Source organism: Balaenoptera ricei, chromosome 16, assembly GCF_028023285.1.
Source record: "Balaenoptera ricei isolate mBalRic1 chromosome 16, mBalRic1.hap2, whole genome shotgun sequence".
Classification (NCBI taxonomy): Eukaryota; Metazoa; Chordata; class Mammalia; order Artiodactyla; family Balaenopteridae; genus Balaenoptera; species Balaenoptera ricei.
This window is the reverse complement of record NC_082654.1, coordinates 15,349,507-15,375,576: the sequence shown is the minus strand read 5'-3', so window position 1 is coordinate 15,375,576 and position 26,070 is coordinate 15,349,507. Positions and strand designations below refer to the sequence as shown.

The 26,070-nt window shown below is 33.0% G+C and overlaps 1 protein-coding gene across 7 annotated transcripts in view; it reads left to right on the top strand.

Moving 5' to 3' along the window:
* ATRNL1 (attractin like 1) overlaps window positions 1-26,070 on the top strand; it is a 721,245-nt gene that overhangs the window by 195,493 nt on the left and 499,682 nt on the right. For all 7 annotated transcript variants that reach the window (XR_009497890.1, XR_009497891.1, XM_059899416.1 and 4 more), the window contains exon 20: window positions 10,191-10,284. Coding sequence is in view for 5 of the 7 variants with exons in the window: in XM_059899416.1 (XP_059755399.1) it covers window positions 10,191-10,284 (94 nt within the window). In the remaining 2 variants the exon portion in view is untranslated. The remainder of the gene's footprint in view (window positions 1-10,190; window positions 10,285-26,070) is intronic.

Below are 26,070 nucleotides of genomic sequence, written 5' to 3'. Positions count from 1 at the left end.
GGTTAGTGGTTTTTAGGCTTCTAGACTTGATGTTACAGACTATCTCCATCTCTGATTTATCAGTTTTGACCATGAAGTGTGTCACTTGAATGTTTTCTTTTCATTAGTAAGTTCACTAGTATATCTCTTACGGAATTAAAAAAAAAACTATTCAATGGTTTTAGGTCTACAAGTACAATACTTACCTATTTGGGGCAAGATAGAAACCATTATTTTATCTAAGTGTTCAATATTTCTCTTTAATTTCACTTGACGTGATGCTTATCATCATGTATTGCTTTAGGTTTTATGTTACAAGGATCTGACACTATTGTTTTTTTTAATAAGTAAGGTAAGATAATTTAATTTAAAAATAAAAATGCCTCTTACCCTAATCTACAAAGGTTGAGGAATTCCTATTAGCTTCAAATGACAGGCCTAGGATGAAAAAAAGTAAGAGGTGAATTTAAAGTGGGGCGTACTTCTTGTATTCTAAAACATATAAAACATTTATTTAGTATGCTACAGAAAATTAGAGTTTAACTAAGAAACTCTAAGCATGTACTTACCTTGTCCTGATATTTAAAGATTTTTTAAAAACCAAAATCAAGCTAAATACCAATTTGCATACACACTTTTTCATATCTCAAAAACTACTTAGTGATGGTGGGGAAGTTAATTATATATTAGAAATGCCTAGAGCAGGTGTAAAAAAGCACCAGCATAAATATTCCCTTAAATATTTCATAAACATATTAAAATCCTCCTTAACATATTATTTAAGAAGAAATGCCTTTTCTTCAAATGTTCATTTTTATATATTAGGACATGAATGCAAATATTTGCCTTTCTCTTAATCACATATAATTTTTTATACCTTTTATCTTGCTTTTTCTTTAAAGGCCAATTTACTGATTTTATAATAATCGCAGTCTATACTTTTAGGCTTTAAAGCAAGTATATAAACATTTAATTGTATGTTTAGTGAATAGTGCAGCCTACTTTATTAAGCAATTTTAACTTATTTTTTGACTTCTTATTAAGCATTTCTGTACAGGCCACTATTATTCAAATCAATATTTATAAACTGAATTCAGTAACTTTATTATCTAAAAAATGTTCTCACTTCACCCGCATTTTGTTAATGGCAATACAATTCTTTTTGGGCTCAATTTCAATGGCACCTTTGATTCCTTCCTTTTCTTCAGCCCTTGTATTCTGTCCCAAGCTGATTCTGACTCTGCACTGTCTCTGATACCTATCTCTGCCTTTGTATTCCATTACCCTTATTAGTTTAGGCCCCCATGATTCCTCTTCTCTTCCACTGCTGTTGGATGTTACAGATTACCTAAAATGGAATAAGTTCTTATTAAGTATTTGTTGAATTAATGAATGATTACCCTCTGTATATGCAGTCTCTCCATTTGTAATCCACCCTTGTATCTCCTTTATCAGAAGATAAAGACATAGTTTTCTTCCCCAAAACATTCAGTGATTTTTATGACCATTTCCAAAATCTTTCATTGCCTCCAAAGTGTCTGTGAAATAAATTAAAACCTCCTTGACAAGACGTTCAAGGCCTTTATGCTCTGACCCAGAGTGATTTTTCTGGTTTCATATCCTACCATGTTTCTCATATTCTACCACACCTTTACTTCTCTTTTTCTCTGTGTCCACATTTAAGTTAAGATATTAACATTTTCCTTGTCAGCCAAGCTCCAAGCATTATATTAAAAACATATATAACTAATATTTAATGGTATTTTATTTATACCAGGAACATTGCTAAGAACTTTGCCTAAATTTTTTCATTTTCTCCAAAGCATTTTGTCAAGTATATACTATTATGTCAATTTTACAGAGGAGTAAACCCAAAGACATAGGCCTAAAGAGTCATGTTAAAGGTTAAGCCAGCAAGTGATGGAACCAGGATTCAAATGTGAACTACCAGACTCTTGTACTCCAAAGCAAGTGTGTGCTTACATCTTTGAATCTCACATATAATCAGTGGTCAGCTCTAATCCATTTCGAAGCCATAATATTGAACTGCCATTGTCTAGTTGTGTCTACCTTTACCTTAACTTAGCCCACTGTAGCAGTTTCTAAATAGATCAGCCTCACTTTCTTTTAGTTGATCCTTTATTCTGTATCTAGGACATTCACAATATTGTATTCCTTTTCACCTCATATCAAACCACTCCTTCATATAAACCCAACTATTTACCCATTTTTCCTATTTTTGCTTCCCTGGACACTACTGTGCCTCTGGACTCCATTACTCATTTTTCAAATCTGAACTCGGGAAATTTCAGCCTGAAAACTTGTAATGTCCCTCCTAACTTCAGGCAGTGTTGGTACCTCCATGGTGATAGCCATCAGTGTTTTTGTAAGTCATTGTTCACTTATCTTTCTAAGTAGGATGTGAACTTCTTGATGAGAAAAGTTTTGTCTTAGTTGGTTTTTTTTTTAAATCATTTTTACATTATCTTTGTGACGCTATTACATAGGTAGTAGTACTGTGCTTGGTATATAGTTAGCCCATTGCTATATTAATATTACTAAGAAAATATAATATTTGTGTCATATGTTTTACTCATTTTCATATGATCTAAGAGAAAATGTAATTCAGACTTTCTATCTAGGTGGGTTTCACGTTTCAACCAATATTTTCACTTTAGAGCAAGAGGTAAAAAGTAGCTTACTATATTTCTCAGGTTGATTTTGCTTTCTTTTATTTTTTAGTAATAGAGGCAAAAGTGAAGCAATATTGGTTCCAAATTCTATGTTTTATTTTGTTCTAAATGAGGATTAGTTTTAATAATTACCAATGGTGTTTCATTCTGTACTCATAACTTATTGAGCAATAATCTAATATTTTGTACATAAATTTTTCATTAAATACTGATTAGAAGTTATATGAAGTTTAGATAAGGAAGAAAAATGAAATTTATATAATTCCTTTCAGTTTCTAGTTCTTCTAGAGAAAATAAGTAGAATATTGGTGTCTGACTTCTCAAAGCTTACCATCTACATTTCACTTCACTCTATTAATTTTGGGGTCATTTTAACAAAATGTGTTATCCTATAAATGTTTGTAGCTAACTTCAAAATATCTATTCCAGTATACCATATAATTTGTATTTTAAATGATTTTAAGGTATATTTTGTTTATTTTTCTATCTGCCAGCAGCTAATTCTTTCAAGTTTAAAGCTAAATTGTGCTTATATGAATCCCATTGTTGGTAATTGTAGGCATTTGGGTAATTATTCACATAGGATGATTGGTTTTTCTTGAAAAGATAGAGACTAATGTTTTCTTGAGAAATGGAATCATTATTTTACATATTGTTAACAACATCCCTTCCAGTCAGAAGTATAGAAACTAAACCCTTAATAACATATGGGAAAAACAAAGAACTCTTCAAATAAAGTTGTTAACATAATGTTATTATTGACATACAAGTAAAAGACATAAAAGTATATTTTATTATCTATTTTTAACGTGTAGAAATGTTTAATCTTTTCAAAATTGGAAAGGTCTGTTAATTTTGGGGGGGGGCACAATTTCACACAGAAAAGTTGTAAGGATATTCAATAAGTTCCCTCAGATTTCTTCTTTCTCTCCCTATCTCTCAATTAAACATTGCAGACTTGATATCCCTCTATTCCTTAAAGATTTTAGGGTTTATTTTTTAAAAGTTGGGAAATCTCTTAACTACATTATAATTATAGAAATTAGGAAATTAACATTGATGCGTATTGTTATTAAACATAGACCTTACCAATTGTCCCAACATTGTTCTTTAGAGCAAAAGAAAATTCAAGATTACTAGTTGCATTGATTTGTGTGTCTCTTTAGACTTTAATCTGGAACATTTCTTGAGTCTTTCTTTTTATGTAATGACATTGACATTTTTTAGGAATACAGGTATTCCCAGCTTTTCAGATGTTCATAAACATTTGGTTAAAGTGGTGTCTGCCAGATTTCTTCACTATAAAGTCACTATTTTATCCTTTAATGAAAAAATATCTTGTAGGAGATACTCAGACTATGTGAATATCATGTTACTTCTCAAACTTTTACTCACTAGTTTTGTGATTTTTACCAAATAGAGATTTTCTAATTCCATCATTCATTCTACAATAATTAGTTAGCTTTCTTCTACAATGAAAAGATTTGTCTTCTCTAGTTTGTCTGTCTTTGAATCTTATCTATGTATTCATCTGTGCATCTATGTATTTATCTGTGTATCTATGCATCTGTCTGTGTTTCCATCTATTTATCTATCTATCATTCTTTGAGCGTTTCCTTATGTTTTTGGCACACATCTTGTACCTTTCCTGCCCTAACTGGAAGCTGGCATTTCTCAAGCATCCCTGGTTCCTTTACTGGTCTCTTTGCTACAGGGCCATCATTGTTTATGGATCATCCTAGCAGACAGAACTGGAAAATAGATGTATGTATACATAACAGACACCAATAAATTCTCATACATAAATATAAACACATCAGTACCCATTTCTGTATCTACCTGTACTCTATAGTAAAATCCATGAGTTCACACTAATACCTCTCATTTCCTGTCCTTTACTACAAGGGTTCATTCTATCCTTCCTCCTTTCCAAATTTTTAATTTCCTTCTCTGACAGCAAATAATCTAACTTTAGTTATTGACAATAAATATATTTTAATTTATATCAATAAAAATATATTTATTTTTATATACGAAAGTTTCATATGTATTCAGTTCTATTTGTAGATCTTCTATTCTACTCCACTGATCTGTTTGCCTATTGATGTGCCAGTATCACAGTGTTTTAATTTTAGAGGGCTTATAAATGTTTGAATGTCTATTAGAACTAGTCCCCCACCCCCTTTTTTTAGCTTTTCTTTTTTAGTGTTGTCCTGGCTATTCCTGAATGCATATTTTTGTATGTGATTATTATTATCAATTTATCAAGTTCCATTAAAAAATATTAGTATTTTTGCTGAGATTGGGTTAGATTTATAAACTAATTCAAATAGAACTGACATCTTTATGATATTGGGTTTTTTTTTTTTTTCAAGAACAATGTGTGTCTTTCCATTTTTTTCACAACTACTTTTATGCCTCCCATGGGTTTTGCATATTTTTTGTTAAAATTTATTCCTAAGTATTTTATTCATTACAATTATAAATAAGATTTTATATCCTTTACCTGGTTATTGTTAGAGGGCTATTGATTTCTGTATATTAATTTTTAAAATTTATTACCCTACTGAATTCCTTATTGTTTTAATTTGTTTTAACACTGATTCTCTAGCATTTCCAGACATACTATCATATCATTTACAAATAGAGATAGTTTTACTTTTTTTCTAGTCCTTACACATCAATTAATTTTTCATGTATAATTACATTGGTTAATATCTCTAATACAGTTTTAAGAGTAATAGATCTATTGGGGAATCTTGCCTTATTCCTGATCTTAGTGGAAGAAAAGCTTCCAGTGTTTTCTTATTAAGCAAGATACTGGCTACTATATATATGTGTGTGTATATATATATATATATATAGATATAGATATATATATAAATATATATACACACATATACATATGTTTGTGTGTGTGTGTGTAATTATGCTAAGAAAGTATCCTTGAATTACTATTTTATTGAATGTTTTATCAGGAATGGGCATTGACTTTTGTCAAATACTTTTTAGCATCTGTGTAGATAATCATATTTTTTAATTTTTAGATTTGATAATATGGTGTATTAATGAATTTCTTAATAAAGAATCAACCTTGCAATCTTAGTACTTATATTTAACGGTGTATTTACTGAATAGCTTATTATCATTGATGTTTTCAGGTTAGTTTCAGCTTTCAAACTGTTAAAAAAGTACATTATATATTTGAAATTAAAAAGCATACATGGTCAAGAATGTTACATGTTATCTATATGTGCCATCCACACATATATATTGTCTATCAAGAAGTTGAAAGAATCTCAGGATATAATTCTTTACTACTTACTAGATGTATAAATGTGGACTTTTTTTTTTCATTTCTTTGAGGCCATTCTGTCAAATGAGTATAATACATATGGTGTAAAGATTGAATAGGTAATGTGTATGAAAGTACTTTGGAAATAGTGCAGTCATATATGGTTGCAAAATATTGTTCTTGTCATTAACCTACTTGATGTTTTATATTTTTAACATAATGAATACTCAACGACTTTTTTCAGATGATTTGATTCATTGATTAATAACTATTCAAAACAACCTTTAAAAACAATCTCATTGAAAACAATGCAGATTTAAAAAGAGATGCAATAAAAATTCAATAAATTGGAATTTAAGAATTTGAACTTAAGGCAAGTAGTAATTTTTGGTGGTAGAACTGAATGTGGGAAAAAATGCCTGGTATTTCATTGGTATTGAGGTTTGGTTTGTGAATAGATTCTAATAATATGTGTCATTCTTGCCTCATCTGTAGCCCAGGGTATTAATATTTTGCCCTACTTTTTTAGATGAATGAAAACTTAAGATTAAAGAAATAAGTATAAGTAAAATTTAAAGGGTTTAAAAACTTTAATGGTAGTCATTAGGCGTGTTCAAGAAATTTATCTTGCTAGAGTTAGAAAATGAAATATGACTAAAGTTATTCTTTATCAAAGCTAAACACAAGGTATTAAAAATACAATTCCAGAAGAGTTGGGTTGAAATTTATTTTGGTCAAATATTTTCAGTGCTTATGCTTAACCCTCTTCTATCAAAAAAGAAAAAACCGAAACCTTGTTTGTTTTAAATGAGATTTGTGTTTTGAACATTCAGTCAGAATGAAGAACTGACAAGTTATGTGTTTCCAGGCTTTGTGGTTATAGGTCAGGGCTTGGCAAATTTTTTTTCTCTAAAGGATCAGGTAGTAAATATTTTATTTTTTGTGATCCAGGTACAGGTATGGTTGCTGCTTTGCTGCTGCCTCCTCTTGTTCCTCCTCCTTTGCCTCCAGCTTCACCTCCTTCTTATCCACAATCCTTTGAAAATGTAGAAACCATTCTCAGCTTATGGGCCATAAAAAATAGGAAGTGAGGACTTGCCCTCACGGGTATCGTTTACTGACCCTTAAAACAGATGGTTAGAGTTTCTCCTCATTTTTCAATATGTTAGACGGCTTTGAAATGTAAAATATGAATCTTAATAGCCCTCTTGGCACTTTATCACTTTCCAACCTGTAACTTAAATCCTTAAAACAGTACCATTTACTTGGCAGTTCCAGTCCTTAAGTGCTAGATTCTTGTTCACCATCATATTCTCAGACTAGTTCTAGAGCAGTGCCTTTCACCCAACAGCGTTCAACAAATACTGGAACAAGGACTGAATAACTGAGTTTCACTGTGCTTTATTTATTGGAGAAAGAATCATTTCTTAATTTCTCATTTACTCTTTATTTAGGCAAATACGGGTGCCCAATATCCTAAGTAAACAAAATAATCTCTGTAAGTCAAATGACATATTTTAAATTATGAGACTTGTCATCTTTCCAGGAGAAAACAAAATCATACTCTCAGCAACAGATTAATACATGGCAATAGTTATAATTTTTGAGTTTTTAGTGAGAAAAACCAGATTGCTAAGATATTATTGATATCAACATTTCATGTTTATTTATATCAAAGGGAAACAGCTATGTTGTGTTTCCCTTTTTATAAGCCACACATGATGGATATTTGGGCTTAGAGCTGTAAATAAAAATATAAGTTTGAAGAATATAATTTTAAGTCATGTGGCTATTTGAACATTTGTCTTTGCCAGAATTCTTACTATATTTGAAAGCTAATGTAATATATCTACTAAATATCAAGTATAATTATGCTAGAAGTATATAAAGGAAATTAAGTGGACATGATCTCCTAACTCCCAGAAGCTGTTGTATATGTGTGTGACAAATAGCAATGACATAGCAATTAAAGGACCGAGGCACATAAACTGACTTTGAAACAAGTACTGCCAATGACTATTTTTTGATTTCCTTTTCTAAAGTATATTCTTTATATACAATTTATTTGAATAACGCTTATAGCATCTTTTTTTCTATCCTTATTGTTTAGTTTTAGTTACAAGTTGATATTGCAAATTTATATTATAGGGAAACATAAATACCGTGTGACCTCATAATGTTCCTGTAATGTATAGCTAGGCTATAAAATCATCATCATATAAAATTTACCAAACAAAAGGCCACAGTATGATGATTTTATAGGTGCTTATTCAGCATAAAAAGATAACCTCAAACGCTGACAACAACAGAATGATGTCAGCACCGTCATGAAGTATAAATTTTAAACGATTGAATTTAAAATACATTTGTGCCATTTTAGCCTGAAGTGTAGCACCAGAAGGGAATTCTCTCAAAATGAGTTTTCACTAAAAGGTATTTTAACACAATATTTTTTCTGTCTCAGAAATTATTAAAGCTACTATGCATTGATAATTCTTTAAAGAAATGCTGCAAGTGTGACTATTATCTAGTTCTGCCATAAAGGGTAAATAAAAAGTTTACCCAAGTTTTAAAATATTAATGTGTATCATTTGTTTTTTAGTGAAGTTCTGAATACAAGATAGTATTAATGTGAAACGGCAAGTTAATATTAAAAGATACCATGGTATATTCACTATTTATGAAGTTACATGTTATCAATATATGAGTCCCTTTTTTGCTCATGATAGTTTCCTTTATTCCTTGCACTTCTGCATCTTGTCATTCATTTCTAAAATTCTCACATGTTGTGTTTCCATAATTAATTCTACAAACTTAAAGGAAGATTATACTGATCTATTTAAATAGTTTTTATAAAGGAAAACCCACACTTTTATGTAGAAGCCTCTTTTAGCAAAGAAAGCCTGGCTTCTTAATAATCTACCTAATACCAAAATTTATTTTTTATGTGTGTGTAGGGTTGTATGTATTTACTTTATATTAATTATGTATTTTTTTCAAAGCAAATAATCATAAACAATAAGAAGCTTAGTGTTCTAAAATATTTTATATTTTGATCAAAATCAGTGACTCATTATCTTATTTTTAAATGTGTATGAAAATCAGGAATGAAATCATTATTTCATTTTTATCAATAGAATGGTTTAACTAGCTGGTGGTGTGCAGGAACCCAGTAGTTCTCATTAAAGGTTTTTGAAAGAGCTAATGACATGATCAGCCTTATCTCTTGAGAATATGTCTCGGGATTGGAGAATGAGTTGTAGCCATACTGAAGGCAGAAAGATCAGTTATGTAATGTATTGGTGTCAGTAAGAGAGCATGAGTGACAGGACTTGAATGATGTGTTACCATAGTGGAAAGGAGGAGGTCAGATACAAGAAAGATCCTGCATGTAGAAACTAAACCTGCCAGCTGATTGGATGTTGGGCACAATAAAGTGTGAGATTTGTGTCCTGAATAATTGGAACACTGATCTTTAACAAATGAATGCAAAGTAAGAAAATGAAATGAGTTCAGTATGAACCAAATTGACTATATGTAACTGTTATACTATGGAATGTTTCAGGTAGTATTCTGGAATACTGAAACTGAGAATGATCTCAGAAAAGGATGATTTTTGGGCAAATAAACAGATATGCTTTTTTATACAATATGTAAAATTATATTTTTTTATTGTTGGCAGTGGTAACAGTAGTGGAAGTAATAGTTGTATTTATTAAATGCTTGATAGGTGCTAGGAATTTAAAATACATTATCTCATTTAATTCTCACTAAGTCCTGAGAGCTCCTTTCTCCTTTTGAAGACGAAGAAACTAAGACTAGTGAGGTTACATAAATTGCCCAAGGTCACATAGCTAGTGATTATAGATGTACATTTTGAAGCTGAACTGTTTGACTCCAAAGATCTTATGCTCTTTGAAACTCATTTCATTAAGTAGATGTACAAAATTAGAAATGGAAAAAAGTCCAAAGAAGGATGAGATAAATACTTGGATCCACACTAGACTTCAGGATACCCCAAAGACTTTGAAGAGTTTCACAAAATTTTTAAATAAGTGAATTTACTTCCCCTTAATTAAAAATAACTTGTATGCTAACCCTAGTTTTTGGATGGCAAGAGGATAATTGATGGTTTACAAATAAGATAATACAACCTTCCCTGAAATGTGATGCACATGTTTTTGATGGGGAATATTCAATATCATTTTGGTTTTGACTTACAGCTTGTACATGCAGTGGACATGCAAATATTTGTCATATGCACACAGGAAAATGTTTCTGCACAACTAAAGGAATAAAAGGTGATCAATGCCAATTGTAAGTAAAAATTACTTTCTAGAACTTTCATGGGTTGAATTTGTGCTGTAGAACTAATTGTTATAGGTTTTCCATTTTAAGTTTAGTGTTGTGTTAGTTAAGCAACCAGTATTGTTTTAAGCTATGTTTACTTGCATTTTATCAAGTTTCATAAAAAATTAAGCCTTTAAAATGACAATTTTGTGGAGCCTTCAAAACAGAGCCCATAGAATATTTGTCTTTTGTATCTCTCTGATAAAAAGAAACATTCTTATTTTTTCTGGAAAAATATCTTATATATCAAACCTCCATTGCTATCTTTATAATTTTTCTCTATATCTTGTTAAATAACTGAAATCCAATGTTTCTATGCATTTCCTTCTCTTGAATCTTTTATTATTAATTCTGATCATTATAGTCTTTTAGGCCTTGCAAGTGGTTTCTTATACTCATCTTCTTTTTCTCTGTTATTTCATTAGACATGAACCCACTCTTGTTGTTACTCTGCTTTCAATAGTTTTATGAGTGGTTTTTGTCTTTTTATAATTTAGTTGTTATTCTCACCTACCTCCAAAAGGAGTAACTTTAAAAAGTAGTTGTCTCATGTTACTTAAATGTTTTTTATTATTCATATTCTTCATATATTAAAATCATTTTTATAGTTTTGAGTTGTATATATGCCCTTACGTTTATATTAGGTATAATATGCTGTATGACATAAACCATAAATTCCAATTATAATAATTATATAATTATTTTAAAAATTAATAAAAGATTCTCCAAAACTATATGTAAAAATTTATATCCAAAGAGGTGTGTTAGCCATGGAAAATGATCTTTTTGTTTGTTTTTATTTAGAACAAATACATTATTTACAATAGAATTACCCTAAACATTTCAAGTTAGATGGTCATGTCTTTGACTAGTCACTGAGGTTTTCAAGAGAAGGTGAGCAGAACCAGTTTTTATTCCTTCTCCATAGTCTCTAAACTTAAAAATGAGGTCAAAGCATAAGATCTTAGGGAAATTCCTATTAAGGAAGGCTATTTTGTTCTCAGTACCAATGAGATTAAATCAGAGTCCTATGCTTTAAGTCAGAGAGATGCCTCCAGTATTCTGCAGTGCTACATACTGGTTGTCGTAAGTAACACCAACTTCTTGGGTGTGTGACATGTGCATTTACACAGGGCCTTATGCTTAGAAGGGCATCATGCCTGATTGAATGTTCTTCTGTCGCCATATTAAAATTCTTAATAAATTTTTAACGAGAACATTTTCATTTTGTACTGCTCCTTGCATCTCTCTTCCCCCAATGAATTGTGTAGTAGCTCTTGGTCTTAAGCAACAAATACTTTATTTTTGTTGTGAGATTCCATCATCATTATAAACACTGACAATTTAAATTTGTACTTTACTTTTTCACAAATGGTATAACCATCCATAATAATTATCCGTTATGTGATGCAGTACGTTAGAAACGTATTTTTGTTTCCAGGTAAGAGAGACAGTATTTTAATTCACTGAACTCATGGGCTTCTAAGCTTATATATACAGAGTTACAGGATTTGGCATATGTATGAAATATTAGAAAAATAAATTATATAGTTCTGAATGGTGAAATTACATTTTGCCCTAGTTATTATAAACGGGAAATTTTTTGTAAGCAGAGGAAAATTTGGAATACTAATTTGTAGAGAGTATTTTGTGGACAGTTTTTGTAGATAGAATTACATTCATTACTTTTTTGTTTTAGTTATTTATTTGTTTTATTTATTTATATAAAATTTATATTATATAATAATATATATCATATCTTATTTGTATACAAATATAAAATATATTTATAAAATAGAAATATATGTATATTAATTACATATTAATATTAAATATATATTTATATTTGTATAAATATTTGTTTTATTTATTTAATTTATTTATTTGAGTGTAGGGCAGTGATGACAATAGGGTCTTCATACTTAAAGCAATAATTTCCTGCAGTGTGCTTATACTGGAAAAAAAGCTCTCTTTAAGAAGCAAAGCTAGTCACTCAAGTCAGTAATCTATTATTAAATGAGTGGTTGCTACTCTTAATGAAGATGAATAACACATGGTTTTTACTTAAAGCTTCTTTCAGGCTAGCAGTGGAGACACTAGCCAAAATATACTATATTAATTTATTATTGATACATTAGTGATTTGAGATGCTTATGAATGAACTCTTTCCTCTTCCCAGGATAATTTCTGTTTGGCTTTAAGTATGTAGTCAGACATCACATCTCATTTGTGTATTTTCCATAAACTCTCCAAATTGAAGTTGGTTCTTTTCCTATTTACTAATTTTTTCCTTGCATTATCTATGTACTTGCCTGTATCCTTTATTAAGTGAACCTCTTTAGGGACCATTGCATCAGTACTACAGTGTAAGTGTTCAATAAATTTATTTAATGGAATAGAATGAAGAAAGTAGTGAAGGAGTACTGAAAGGGAATGACTGATTTATCATGGAAGAATAAGGAAAGTTTGAGCAAAGCATATTTGAGATGGAACTTGAAGGAAGAGTTAAAATTTTCTGGGTATAGAATGTGATAAACGGAAAGAGAAACCACATCAGTAAAGCAAACAAGTAAAAATGAACGATAGCATTTCCAGTTTTTGCTCAAGATGTAGAGAGCTGGAAAAAGCATTGTTCCCACCTTTACAATGAAAGAAAGAAAAGCTGGGCGAACTGCAAATTCATGAGTTTTCTTGAAAGTGTTGGAGAACTGAGATTACAGGGTAACCAAATGACCGAAACTCTAAAGAGAAACGAGAGCTGTCAGGGAGAAATGAGACAGGAACACTGGCTAACCTGGAGTGAAGCCAGTGGGAAGCTTAAAAGCAGAGTCCAGCTGAGGTGGCTGATAAATTGGTGCTCAGGTGCTCATCATCAATAGTGGGAAGGTCCTGGGGCTGAGGAATTGGTGGGTCCACACACTTTTTAGAGTTTTTTTTCATGAACCGCACCAGTTGCTCATGGAAATAATTGGAGATAATTTCTTGTGGTGTATGCTGGGGGAAGGGAATAGCAGACACAGTGGGCAGGGCTTCAGTATGGGGTCAAAATATTCATTTAAAGGGACACCAAATTATTAATCTTGCCAAGGTAAAGTTCTCATTCTGGCCCTGGCCTAAACACAGTTGGAACTCAGAAATGGTAAGTTAAAAATTAATTTAATGGAAAAGTAAAGTATAATATAAATGTAAATATAAAATCAGTGAAGTGGTATTGTCTAGGAAAATTGTTTACTTTTGAGGAGCAACATGCAGACTTTAAAGAAAACACACATATTATTTTTGTAAAATTTCTCAATTTACAATGTGAAGGTGACCCATATTTGCATTATGTAAAATATAATGTGTCATTTTCAATGTATGTGTAATGAAGGTCAGTAGTATTTAATTGCTTTTTCCTTCAGCCTTCTAACAACCCTACTGATAGAAACTAATGTTCCTCAGTGGGAAATAAAGGGGAAATCAGATATAGGTGGAAGAAGTTTTGATAAAATGTTGTGGCAGATACTTAACGATACATCTTGCCAACTCTCATGGCTTTTAGGGTTTCATCAAGGCTGCAGTGGACAGTTTCCTGTACTTTCCAATATTCCACATAAAGAATGAGAATCTTTGTTTCTCTTTTAGTTCCAAAGCTACTCATTTCTGCCCAGGTGCAACCAGGAAGTGTAAAGCAGTTGATGCCAGTATGGGTAATCCTTGGCCAACGAGAAATGGGAGTTTGTCCTCCATTTCCCATATTGTCACCAGTGCTTCCTGAGATAACTCTCCTTGGCAAGTACCCACATCCAAGTCCTTATTTCAGCATCTGCTATTGAGGTTATTCTGACTAAACTGGTTGCTACTGGAAGCAGTTCTAGATAATAGACCCTCAGCATAGGATTTTATAATTGGATGACTTATCAAATGGCAATAGCACTACAATGCTAATGGTGAGTGGGGTAGTGATTATCCTGGTGTGCTATAATAATTATTGAGACTATTAACTGTGTTTGATAGGATAAAGTATAGGTTGAGGGAGAAGTACTAGTTTATGTAGCAACTTTAGCACTTGAAAGTCATGGGGCGATGGTAATTATGCTTACAAACTTGGCTAGCTTTTGTTAATTGCCATGAAAGCTTAAAGAAGGAGGCTTCCATCAATTCAAGGCATAATGTGAACATCAGAGGCCCTCATGACAGCATTTAAAGACCCTCATCCTCTATAGCCAGAGAGCAGAGTATCTTGAAAATTATGCCCAGGATTTAATCATAAGGTTGGCAGACTGCAGATGAAACTGAAGGCTCAGTCATGACAATTTACCCATGCCAGAGTCGTTGCCTGATGACAAGGAGTAAGCCTTTGAGGCCTACAGTGGGGACACTTACGAGTACGACCTTAGAACCCTGAATCCTAGATTCCCTTGAGCACTCCTGACTGGAAGAAGTAGCCCTCTGTCATTTGCTAGAGTAGAATAGCTTCCTTTTCTCTGGACACAGTGCAAAGATTTCACCTGAGGGTTATGCTTCCTAAAAAGATGTCCTCCTCCACAGTGTCCCCTGCCTCTACTTATTGTCTTCAGATCAGTAAAAAGCATCAGGTCTCAGTGTAGCATGAATGGGAAAACACAGTCTCTGCTATAGGAAGAGATAGCTTATTCACTCAAAAAGTTGCAGAGCCTGGCAAGTATGCAGAGGCAGGAATCAGGAGTGCACAGTGAGGGTGTTGGACCTGGGGACATGGGATATAAGACTGGAGAAGGGAGACTATATTGATACGGCATCACTCTCCTATATTTCAGGATTTCATATCTTAGTGAGTTTACCTGGAGTTGCTGATGGCTTTTTTTTTTTTTTAATATTTATTTATTTATTTTTGGCTGTGTTGGGTCTTCGTTTCTGTGCGAGGGCTTTCTCTAGTTGTGGCAAGTGGGGACCACTCTTCATCGCAGTGCGCGGGCCTCTCACTATCGCGGCCTCTCTTGTTGTGGAGCACAGGCTCCAGACGCGCAGGCTCAGTAATTGTGGCTCACGGGCCCAGCTGCTCCGCGGCATGTGGGATCTTCCCAGACCAGGGCTCGAACCCGTGTCCCCTGCATTGGCAGGCAGATTCTCAACCACTGTGCCACCAGGGAAGCCCGCTGATGGCTTTTTAAAGTGTGGACGTGAGGCTTGCCTCTAGTTAATGAGGTGGGAGTTGCTGGAACTGTCTTGGGAAATTTTGAGCACTGGGGTCAGAAACTCAGGAAGTTGGATGTATTGGAATGCATGTATTACATAATATCAGACTGCCCGTTAACTGACTATATTTTCTTGGAGGTCTTCTAGAACACTTCCTTCACTAGGACAATAAGGAGTACAACAGTAAGGGGAGCCCTGGAATCTGTGGAGCTCAGTGGTGGCTATTCTCTGTAGGTCCTGATAGACAGTAGAAAATGATTCCAGTCAGCTGGGCTCTCTAGTGACAATGTGTATGTCAGGATTCCAGAACAGTAGAAGCCAGGTGGTGACATTTAACTCTTAAATATAGATATAATTACCTTAATAGTCAGCAAGACCAGATGACCAACAGGGGGTATTGGTTGACAGGGATATGTGGAAATGCCTAAGTGAGTTCTGAGGGATGAGCTAAATTGGCAGCCAACTAGATTATTGTTGGACTTGTATCACCAGAAAAGATCATGAACCAATAAGCAGAAGGTTGATGTCAGCTGCCTTAGTAGAAAATTGTGATCCTTCAGTCTTTTCATGATTCTGATTTGAATCTCTGATTCCCAGAGCCCATCAGTTAAAATGGTGGTTGGGTTCCTTTGAGGAACCACGCATGCCATCTCATCAATACACACAATACATTCTCCTCCATTCTATCCAATGGAACCTCAAGCCATTTAGTACATAATTGGTCACTGGAAAATGATGCACACATACTTTTGAAGGGCTTTGGGATAAGGTGTTTGGCCTGGTATTGGTCACCAAAATAACATTAATATATTCACTTAAAAATCTGTTCAGTATTGTTACTGTGTATTTAAGGAGTTATATGACTATTCCAGAAGACACCATTGGGAAATTTTACCTTAACATTTATTGCATGTTTAAAAAAAAACAAAAAGAAACAAAAAACATGTTTCTGGATCGGCCCTGGATTAGACCTGTCTAATCTTTCTAATTACCAGAAAATATCTAAAAATCCTACAGAAAGTGTTGTTGTATATTGTACACAGTAACTATGAAGCTCAAAATATTTTGGTTGCACAAAGGAAAACACTAATTTATTAGGTGGTTCTCAATGGTGATGGAATAGCACCTTCTAGAACTTTATGGATTTTCATAATTAATTATCTTAAAAATTAAGGAATGCTACTGGCATTTAGAGATGAAGAGTCATAGCCCCTTTATTAGAATGGGAACTTACCGGGACCAGGTAATAAATGGAATTTTGGTCCAGATCTGTTTAATTGAATACATTGGTCTATAAGCGCACCCTGTGGTCATTTTCCTGTTCCTAAGTGCAAAATTGGAATGGATAAACGTAGCAGCTGGCAGACTCTTCAGGTTGATCTTCTGAGTTGTGGGAAAGGAGCCGTTAGGTAGAAAGGGTCAAGTGGAAGGAGTCCCTTAAACTTCCATTCACTCTGGACCTGGTGAAGATGGTAAATCAGAAATTAGAGATCTTATACCAAGACAAATAACAGGCTGTTGAAATAGAGAAAATGAGGAAGTATTATATTCTCAAATATTAGCTGGGTCTTATTTGTAAGTGTAGTGCCAAAATAATTCCCTAGATTAAAATATGGGCAAGATTATGATAAAATGTCACAGAAAATATACATTCTATCCTGAAACCATACCGCATGTCAAGGCACACATTCAATTTCTGGTACTTGAAAAGACCTTGGAAACTATATCATTTCTTAGAAATAAGTAATAGAGGATAATTTGGAAAAAGATATAGTAATACCAGAGCCAGTAGAGTTGTTTGGGGCTTCTGGGAACATTTTCAGAGTTCCCAGCTGAAAAATAATTGGCAATGCCCAAATACATAGTTTTAATACGTGATTTTTATCACATAGATTTTATATCATAGGGCTACAAATTTTTTAAAAATATATAGTATAGGAATAAAATAACAATTTTCATCACTTTATTAATGAAATCTAGTGCTATTCACAAGTCTATACTACTAATAAAATTTGGTTCTTAGTTTCTTAAAAGGAGTCTCAAATATTCTCTAGACACATGGCATACTCCAAGATGTGTGTTGTATATACCATGAACAGCATAGCTATTTTTGATGAGGTTTTCTAAAACGATGAACACATCTTAGTTAAATTTTGAATAAAATTATTCATGGTCTATTTTCAAGTTACATGGTAATTGCATTCCTAGAAAATTCACTGTTTGTTATAAACATGCAACACTATTCTGTGTTTATAGGTAAAATGGAATTAGGTTCAACAGTCAAATAATTATGAACAAAAACTGTTGATCTGCTATTTTATCCAAAAGTTGTGTGGGATTTGGATCAATTTTTTGTTATGTGGAGTGGCCTTGTGCATTCAGGATATCTGTCATCCTTGGCCTCCCTTTTAGCCATTGTAGTACATTCCATTAGAACTCCATAATTATAGAGGTAATTCATTGCTACCCACACATTCATCCCCACTGAGAACCACTGATCTAATTAATTAGTATTTTCCTTTATCTAGCCAAAAAAACTTTTGTTGCTTTATTTATTGCATATAAGATCTTAGAGCAATTTAGTTCCTTCTGGAGAAAATTATACACATTCATGATATTGTTAGATATTATGTTGGTAGATTAATCAAAATTCGTGGATTGATCCAGAATCATGTTTTAGTTTTTATCCACAGTAAGTTGAAGATAAAATTTCTCAAACATATTAGGAATTATAAGTATAATTACTGAGATATATGGCACAATTAATAAGCAGGATCTTTTAAGTTTAGTAATTTAATTCATAATTGAATCTCCTTTTCTCTTCCTTATATCTTTCCTCTTTAGTGATCATAACTTCTTCATAGCTACTTATGTTAGGATTAAGACACTGGTTCTCAAAATTAAGGTAAAGAAGAATCTCCTGGAAAATGGTGACTTAAATTCTATGATGGGGATCAAAATTTTGCTTTACTACAAGCATTACAAACAGCTGTGAGTTAATAGTTCTTGATACATACATAGTCCTTGCCATAGGAGAATCTTCTTCCTGAGCATTTTTTCCTCACTAGTTTGCCTTTAGACCAGCAATATCTAAGATTATTACCCATTTTAATCTATTTTGTTATATCTAGTCTCTCCCTCTCTCTTTTTTTTTGGTGGCAGGAGGCAGAGGATGATGCCAATAATGCCTTTTACATTTCTGGACAATCAAACTTGTGCCCTCCTTTCTAGACTAGTTTCTGGCACATAGTAAGGGCTTTATAAAACAAATATGAATTAATGTATTTTAGGACTTTGTTTTTCCTAATTACTCCCTTTTAAAATTTTATTTATTTATTTTTATTGGAGTATAGTTGTTTTACAATGATATGTTAGTTTCTACTGTACAGCAAAGTGGAGTTCCCTGTGCTATACAGGAGGTTCTCATTAGTTATCTATTTTATACATATTAGCGTATATATGTCAATCCCCATCTCCTAATTCATACCACCGCCCCCCCTTTCTGCCCTTGGTGTCCGTACATTGGACAGTGCCCCCTGGACGCCCAGGTCTCCATGAGTTCAACACCAATGGCATCAAAGTGGTCTACTTGCCCTCTAACAACATCTCTAATTCAGCCTGTAGATCAGGGCATCCATAAGGATCTTTAAGCCTCATTACGCACAGTACTCTATGCACAGGATTGTCAGTGCTATGGAAGGGAACCCGGATAGGGAGAACATCATGAAAGTCTGGAAGGATTTTGCCCTGGAAGATGCCGTTGTGTTATAGAAAAAGCTGTGAAAACTACAGAGCTTGAACCAATAAATTCCTGCTGGAGAAAACTGTCCAGATGATGAGCATGACTTCACAGGATTTATGACAGATACAGGAAATCGTGGAAGAGATTGTGGATATAGCAAAAAAAAAAAAAAAAAAAGAGTGGGGGTTGAAGGGTTTCAAGATATGGATCTCGGAGAAATTCTAAAGCTGATAGATACCACACCATAGGAATTAACTAAGGATGGCTGATGGAATTGAGTGCTTCTGAACCAGTGCCAGACAGTAAGGAAGAAGATGTAGAGGAAGCAGAACTGTGTGAGACATTTTTGTGTCATTCATCATCTAAGTAGTCATCATGTAGGTCATTGTGTGCAAGACATGTATTGAAATGGATAGTCTATCCTTACATAGGCATAAAGTGAGTGATATTAATATAAAATTAATGTGTTAGATTTCTTACTGTTTTATAACTTTGCTTTCAAAGAATTACCTTACTGTACAGTATGCCTCTCTCTCTTATAGTTGGAGAAACTGCATATCAGCCTATCATCACTGAGTGGTTTCTAAATGACAGTAACAATGTTTTCGATACTGTATTGTAAATATGACTGTAATACTGTATGCCATAAAGATTTTTTTAACGTCTTTATTGGGGTATAATTGCTTTACAATGGTGTGTTAGTTTCTGCTTTATAACAAAGTGAATCAGCTATACATATACATATATCCCCATATCTCCTCCCTCTTGCATCTCCCTCCCATCCTCCCTATCCCACCCCTCAAGGTGGTCACAAAGCACCGAGCTGATCTCCTTGTGCTATGCGGTTGCTTCCCACTAGCTATCTGTTTTACATTTGGTAGCGTACATATGTGCATGCCACTCTCTCACTTCGTCCCAGCTTACCCTTCCCCCTCCTCGTGTCCTCAAGTCCATTCTCTACGTCTGTGTCTTTATTCCTGACCTGCCCCTAGGTTCTTCAGAACCATTTTTTGTTTTCTTTTTTAGATTCCATATATATGTGTTAGCATACGGTATTTGTTTTTCTCTTTCTGACTTACTTCATTCTGTATGACAGACTCTAGGTCCATCCACCTCACTACAAATAACTCAATTTCGTTTCTTTCCTTCTTTTTTTTTTTTAAATTCTTATTTATTTATTTTTGGCTGCGTTGCGTCTTTGTTGCTGCGCGTGGGCTTTCTCTAGTTGCTGAGAGCGGGGGCTACTCATCCTTGCAGTGCGCTGGCTTCTCATCGTGGTGGCTTCTCTTGTTGTGGAGCACAGGCTCTAGGCACGTGGGCTTCAGTAGTTGTGGCACGTGGGCTCAGTAGTTGTGGCTCACGGGCTCTAGAGCGCAGGCTCAGTAGTTGTGGCGCACAGGCTTAGTTGCTCCGCGGCATGTGGGATCTTCCCGGACCAGGGCTCGAACCCGTGTATCCTGCATTGGCAGGCAGATTCTTAACCACTGTGCAACCAGGGAAGCCCAATTTCGTTTCTTTTTATGGCCGAGTAATATTCCATTGTATATATATGTGCCACATCTTCTTTATCCATTCATCTGTTGATGGACACTTAGGTTGCTTCCATGTCCTGGCTATTGTAAATAGTGCTGCAATGAACATTGTGGTACATGTCTCTTTTTTTATTATGGTTTTCTCAGGGTATATGCCCAGTAGTGATATTGCTGGGTCTTATGGTAGTTCTATTTTTAGTTTTTAAAGGAACCTCCATACAGTTCTCCATAGTGGCTGTATCAATTTACATTCCCACCAACAGTGCAAGAGGGTTCCTTTTTCTCCACACCCTCTCCAGCATTTATTGTTTGTAGATTTTTAAAAATTTGATAATTACTCATTCATTAGTGTATAGGCTAAGCTACCGTGAAGCAACCCTGTTGATTACACTACACTACCATAAAACAATCATATTGCTGATTTTTTGTTATCAAAGCATGAATTGCTATACTTGTAAATAAATATAAATTTCTTTTTCACATTTTTTCATTATTGATGTCTAGTATTAGTAATACATATAACATCTACAGTGCTTTGTACCATATAAGACAACATTGATATAGGTACTGATAGATGATTCATCTTGTAAACAGATGACATAAACTTATGGTATTGATAAATTGGGTACAGTACTGTAAAATGTATTTTCTCTTCTTTATGATTTTCTTAATGACATTTTCTTTTTACTCTATTGTAAGAATACAGTTTATAATATATATAACATACAAACTTTGTGTTTATTGACTGTTTATGTTATTGGTAAGGCTTCTGGTCAACAATAGGCTATTAGTAGTTAAGTTTGGGGGGGAGTCAAAATTTATACATGGATTTTTGACTGTGCAACGGGTTGGTGCCCCTAACCTCTGCATATTTTAATGGTCAATTGTACAAAAAAAACCCCACCACAGATAACACAAACATGTGGAGTCTAAACAACATGCTACTAAACAACCAATGGATCAATAAAGAAATCAAAGAGGAAATCAGAAAACACCTGCAGACAAATGAAAATGGAAACACAGTGGTCCAAATGGTCCAAAATCTATGGGATTCAGCAAAAGCACTTCTAAGAGGGAAGTTTATAGCGATACAAGCCTACCTCAAGAAACAATCTCAACCTAACCTTACACCTAAAGGAACTAGAAAAAGAAGAACAAACAAAACCTATAGTTAAAGTGAGAGAGTGGCATTGACATACATACACTACCAAATGTAAAATAGATAGCTAGTGGAAAGCAGCCGCATAGCACAGGGAGATCAGCTCGGTGCTTTGTGACCACCTAGAGGGGTGGGATAGGGAGGGTGGGAGGGAGACACAAGAGGGAGGGGATATGGGGATATATGTATACGTATAGCTGATTCACTTTGCTATACAGCAGAAAGTAACACAACATTGTAAAGCAATTATACTCCAATAAAGATGTTAAAAGAAAAACAACCTATAGTTAACAGAAGTAAAGAAATAATAAAGATCAGAGCGTAAATAAGTAAAATAGAGGATAAAATAAACAATAGAAAAGGTCAATGAAGCTAAGATCTGGTTCTTTGAGAAGATAAACAAAATTGGTAAACTTGTAGCCAGATTCATCAAGAAAAAAAGAGGGTGCAAATAAATAAAATCAGACATGAAAGTGGAAAAGTTACAACTGACACCAAAAAAATTCAAAGGATCATAAGAGATTAGTATGAACAATTATACACTAATAAAATGGGCAACTTAGAAGAAATGGATAAATTCCTAGAAATGTACAATCTCTCAAGACTCAATCTGGAAGAGGTAGAAAATATGAACAGACTAATTACCAGTAATGAAATTGAATCAGTAATCAAAAAACTTTCAACAGTCAAAAGTCCAGGACCAGACAGCTATACAGGTGCATTTTATAAGACTTTAAAGAAGAGTTAATTATCCTTAGACTCTTCCAAAAAATTGAAGAGGAAGGAACACTTCCAAACTCTCTTCTGTAAGACCAGCATCTCCTTCATACCAAAACCAGACACACACGCACACACACACACACACACACACACACACACACACAGTTATTCGCTGTTTCAAATTAATCACTCATCAGTTTGTATTATTAATGTGAAATATTTTCTAAATTATCAGTAATTTCAATTTTTATTTTATTTTGATCCAGTAATTATTTTTAAATTGTTTCTTAATTTCAAAGACTTTAAATTGTTAATTAAAAAAATATCTTCATTGACTTGTTTTGTAAATCTGGATTTTTTAAATAGACTTTAATTTTATAGCAGTCGTAGGTTCACAGCAATATTGAACAGAAAGTACAGAAATATACCCCTACCCCATAGATGCATAGCTTCTCCCATTATGGGGGGGTTCTGTTTGAGACTTCCTTGTCTTCCCCTGTATTAGGTAATATCACCAAGGTGGCCAGATGGTTTTAGGTGATTCTTTGTGGACATGTTTTAATTACTTCTTTAAAATAAGATATAAACTATTGAATTTCTTTAAAAGTAATAAACTATTCAGATTTTTAATCTCATCCTAAGTCTCTTTTATTCTTTGGCTTTAAGAATTTTTTCTTTTTGTTTTATCAGTTTTACTATGATTGCTTAGTTATTATTATTATTTATTCATTTATCATGTTGAGCATTTCAGAAAGTTCAGCCAGTACTCTTCAAATGTTGCTTCTTCTCCATTCTCTCTGTCTTCTGCTTTTGGAGTCCAGTAACACCAGAACTTTTATGTCTTTTTCATATTTTTCCACTCTCTCCTGACCTATTTTTCAGTTTACTTTTTTTTTCCACTGTGTATAATTTGCTGTTAATCTCATCCATTCAGTTCCTAATTTTGGTTACTGTATTTTCATTTTCTTGTTTTTATATTTTCCAGTTTTTCAGATTAAATTCTTATTCTTAATCTGTTATAGTTTCTAATTGCCTTTTATAGTTTCCAAAATTTAGACAAATTTTTAATCTTGCCTGTTACCTCCTCCAATATAATAGCTATTTTAAAGCCTTTGGCTTTTCCTAGATAATATCTAAATTCCCATGGCTCTATTTCCATCATCCTTTGTTTTTCCTGGTTCCTGTTCTTGTTTTCTTACCTATTTCCATGCTCAGTTATTTTTTTATTTTGTACTGATACCATATTTGCAAAATATATTTATAGAAAATTTGAGACCATGGATTAAATCTTAGGGGAATTTGATTCTGCTATGTGTCTGAGGGCACATAGCATTAATCATTTTCAGGGATAAGGATGGTTCAGAGTAGATCTGCAGTCTCTGGAAGGCCTTTTTATGACCTTAAACCTAAGATTACACTTTGGGACTAAGCTCATGAACCTTTGATGGCCCTGGAGTCCAATCCTTTTCCTGTGAAATGCTGTTCCTATTCATAATTGGTGAAAAAGGGATCCCCAAAATGATTCTACGTCCTGGGAGTCCATTCTTCTGTGCATCCTGACCTGGTAGTTTTTCACTCTTTGCTCTCCAATACTTAAGCATTAAAAAAATAAAACCTACTGTTTTTAGTAGTCTTCAACTACCTAGTTACTTCTGTTTATTATTATCGGACTTTGAAATCCATAAACAGCCTTACAATTCTAGAACCTGTATCTCCTCAGGTTCTATTTCAGTATTTACCATACCTTCATGTCTGAATTTTTATTGTTTATTTAGGATACATTGTCTGAGAAGTGTGGTGTCAATATTAATACTCTTATAGTACTTAATATCATATTTTTGTTTATATTATATGGTATTATTTTTATGGGTTTCTTTAGAGGAAGAACAAAGCAAAAGCAAGGGTGTTTTACCTTATGTATGACTTTCATAATTTTTCATAAAAACACAAATTTATTTATCAGATTCTCAGCTGTTTTATATAATCTGTTATGATATTTCAAAATTATAGCAACTAGATGTCCCTCTTTTTAGCTTCTGAGTAGAAAAATTATATCTTATGATAAAATATGTATATATATTTAAATATTTAAATCAATAGGGACAAAATGAAATGCTATATTTTAACATGTAGAAATGTAGAATTATTTTATATTCTGTTTTTTAGAAAGTGATACTTATCATGTAATGTGATCATTCACATAAATGGTAACCATTATTTAGGTGATATATAATGATAATACTTACCCTTTCAAAGTCCCTAATGAATATTTCAGCCTAAATCTGTTTTATAAAAAGGTCTGGCTGTTTGCTTAGTGGGAATAGGATGATTATCTCTTTGCTTAGACACAGAAATACTTTGAAGTTATGTTTTTAATTAAGCCATGCAGAAGACTTCTGAGGCTTTTAATGTTTGTATCTAATATTTATAGAGAAAGATGCTGAATTTTAAAAACATTACTTAGCTTACATATCAGAATTATTTTTCATGTAATTTATATAGTACAATATTAATTTGTTTAAAGAATTGTTATTTATATCTATACTTTTCCCTTCATATTCTCTTTACCTCTTATAATCTGAGTTTGAATTTGATCAAATACTTTAACTTCTCAAATTATTTATGATATGAATTAGATTAGTACATATTCATATCTCAAATAATTGTATTGAAATATAATAAAAACTTTATGTATAACAAAAATATTATTGTGGACAAATCCTAAGGTGACTATTACTGATCTCTGCCTTCTGGTATTCACACATTATTGTATAATCCCCTTTCATTGAGTCTGGGCAGGACATGTGACTTGCTTCTAAACTAGAAAATTTAGCAAAGGTGATGGGATATCACTTCTATAGTTATGTTTAGTGTTTTGTGTGTGTGTATGGTGTGAGGATTGGGTCTAATCTTATATTTTTCCAAATGGTCATCCAGTTGTCTCAATACCATTTAAGACGATGAATGTCTTTACTCCAGTCATTCAGAACACTATGCTTATGTTATACTAGATTTTTAGTTTCTGGAATTTCTGGAATTTTGTTTCTGGAATTTCTCTTCTGTACCATTTATCTTTCTATTTATGTACTAATGCCATACTGTTTTAATTTTATAGATGTTGAGTATATTTTAATGTCTTTTCAGTCTAGCTCCCCTCAAAGCTCTTCCTTTTCATTGCTGTTTCTAGCTATTCTTGTATGTTTATTTCTGTGTGTGAACATTAAGATCAACTTTTCTAGCTCCTTTAAAGCTCATTAGAATTTTTATTAGATCAAATTAACCATTATCTTTGAAATTAACTGACAACCTGATGATGTTGAGATAGCCTAATGAAAAATGAGGAATATCTTTCAGTTTATTTATATCTACTTTTGTGTTTTTCAGGCTGAATTTTATGCCTAAAATTTCATTATGTTTCCTTTGCAACTATTTATTTCCTCAGT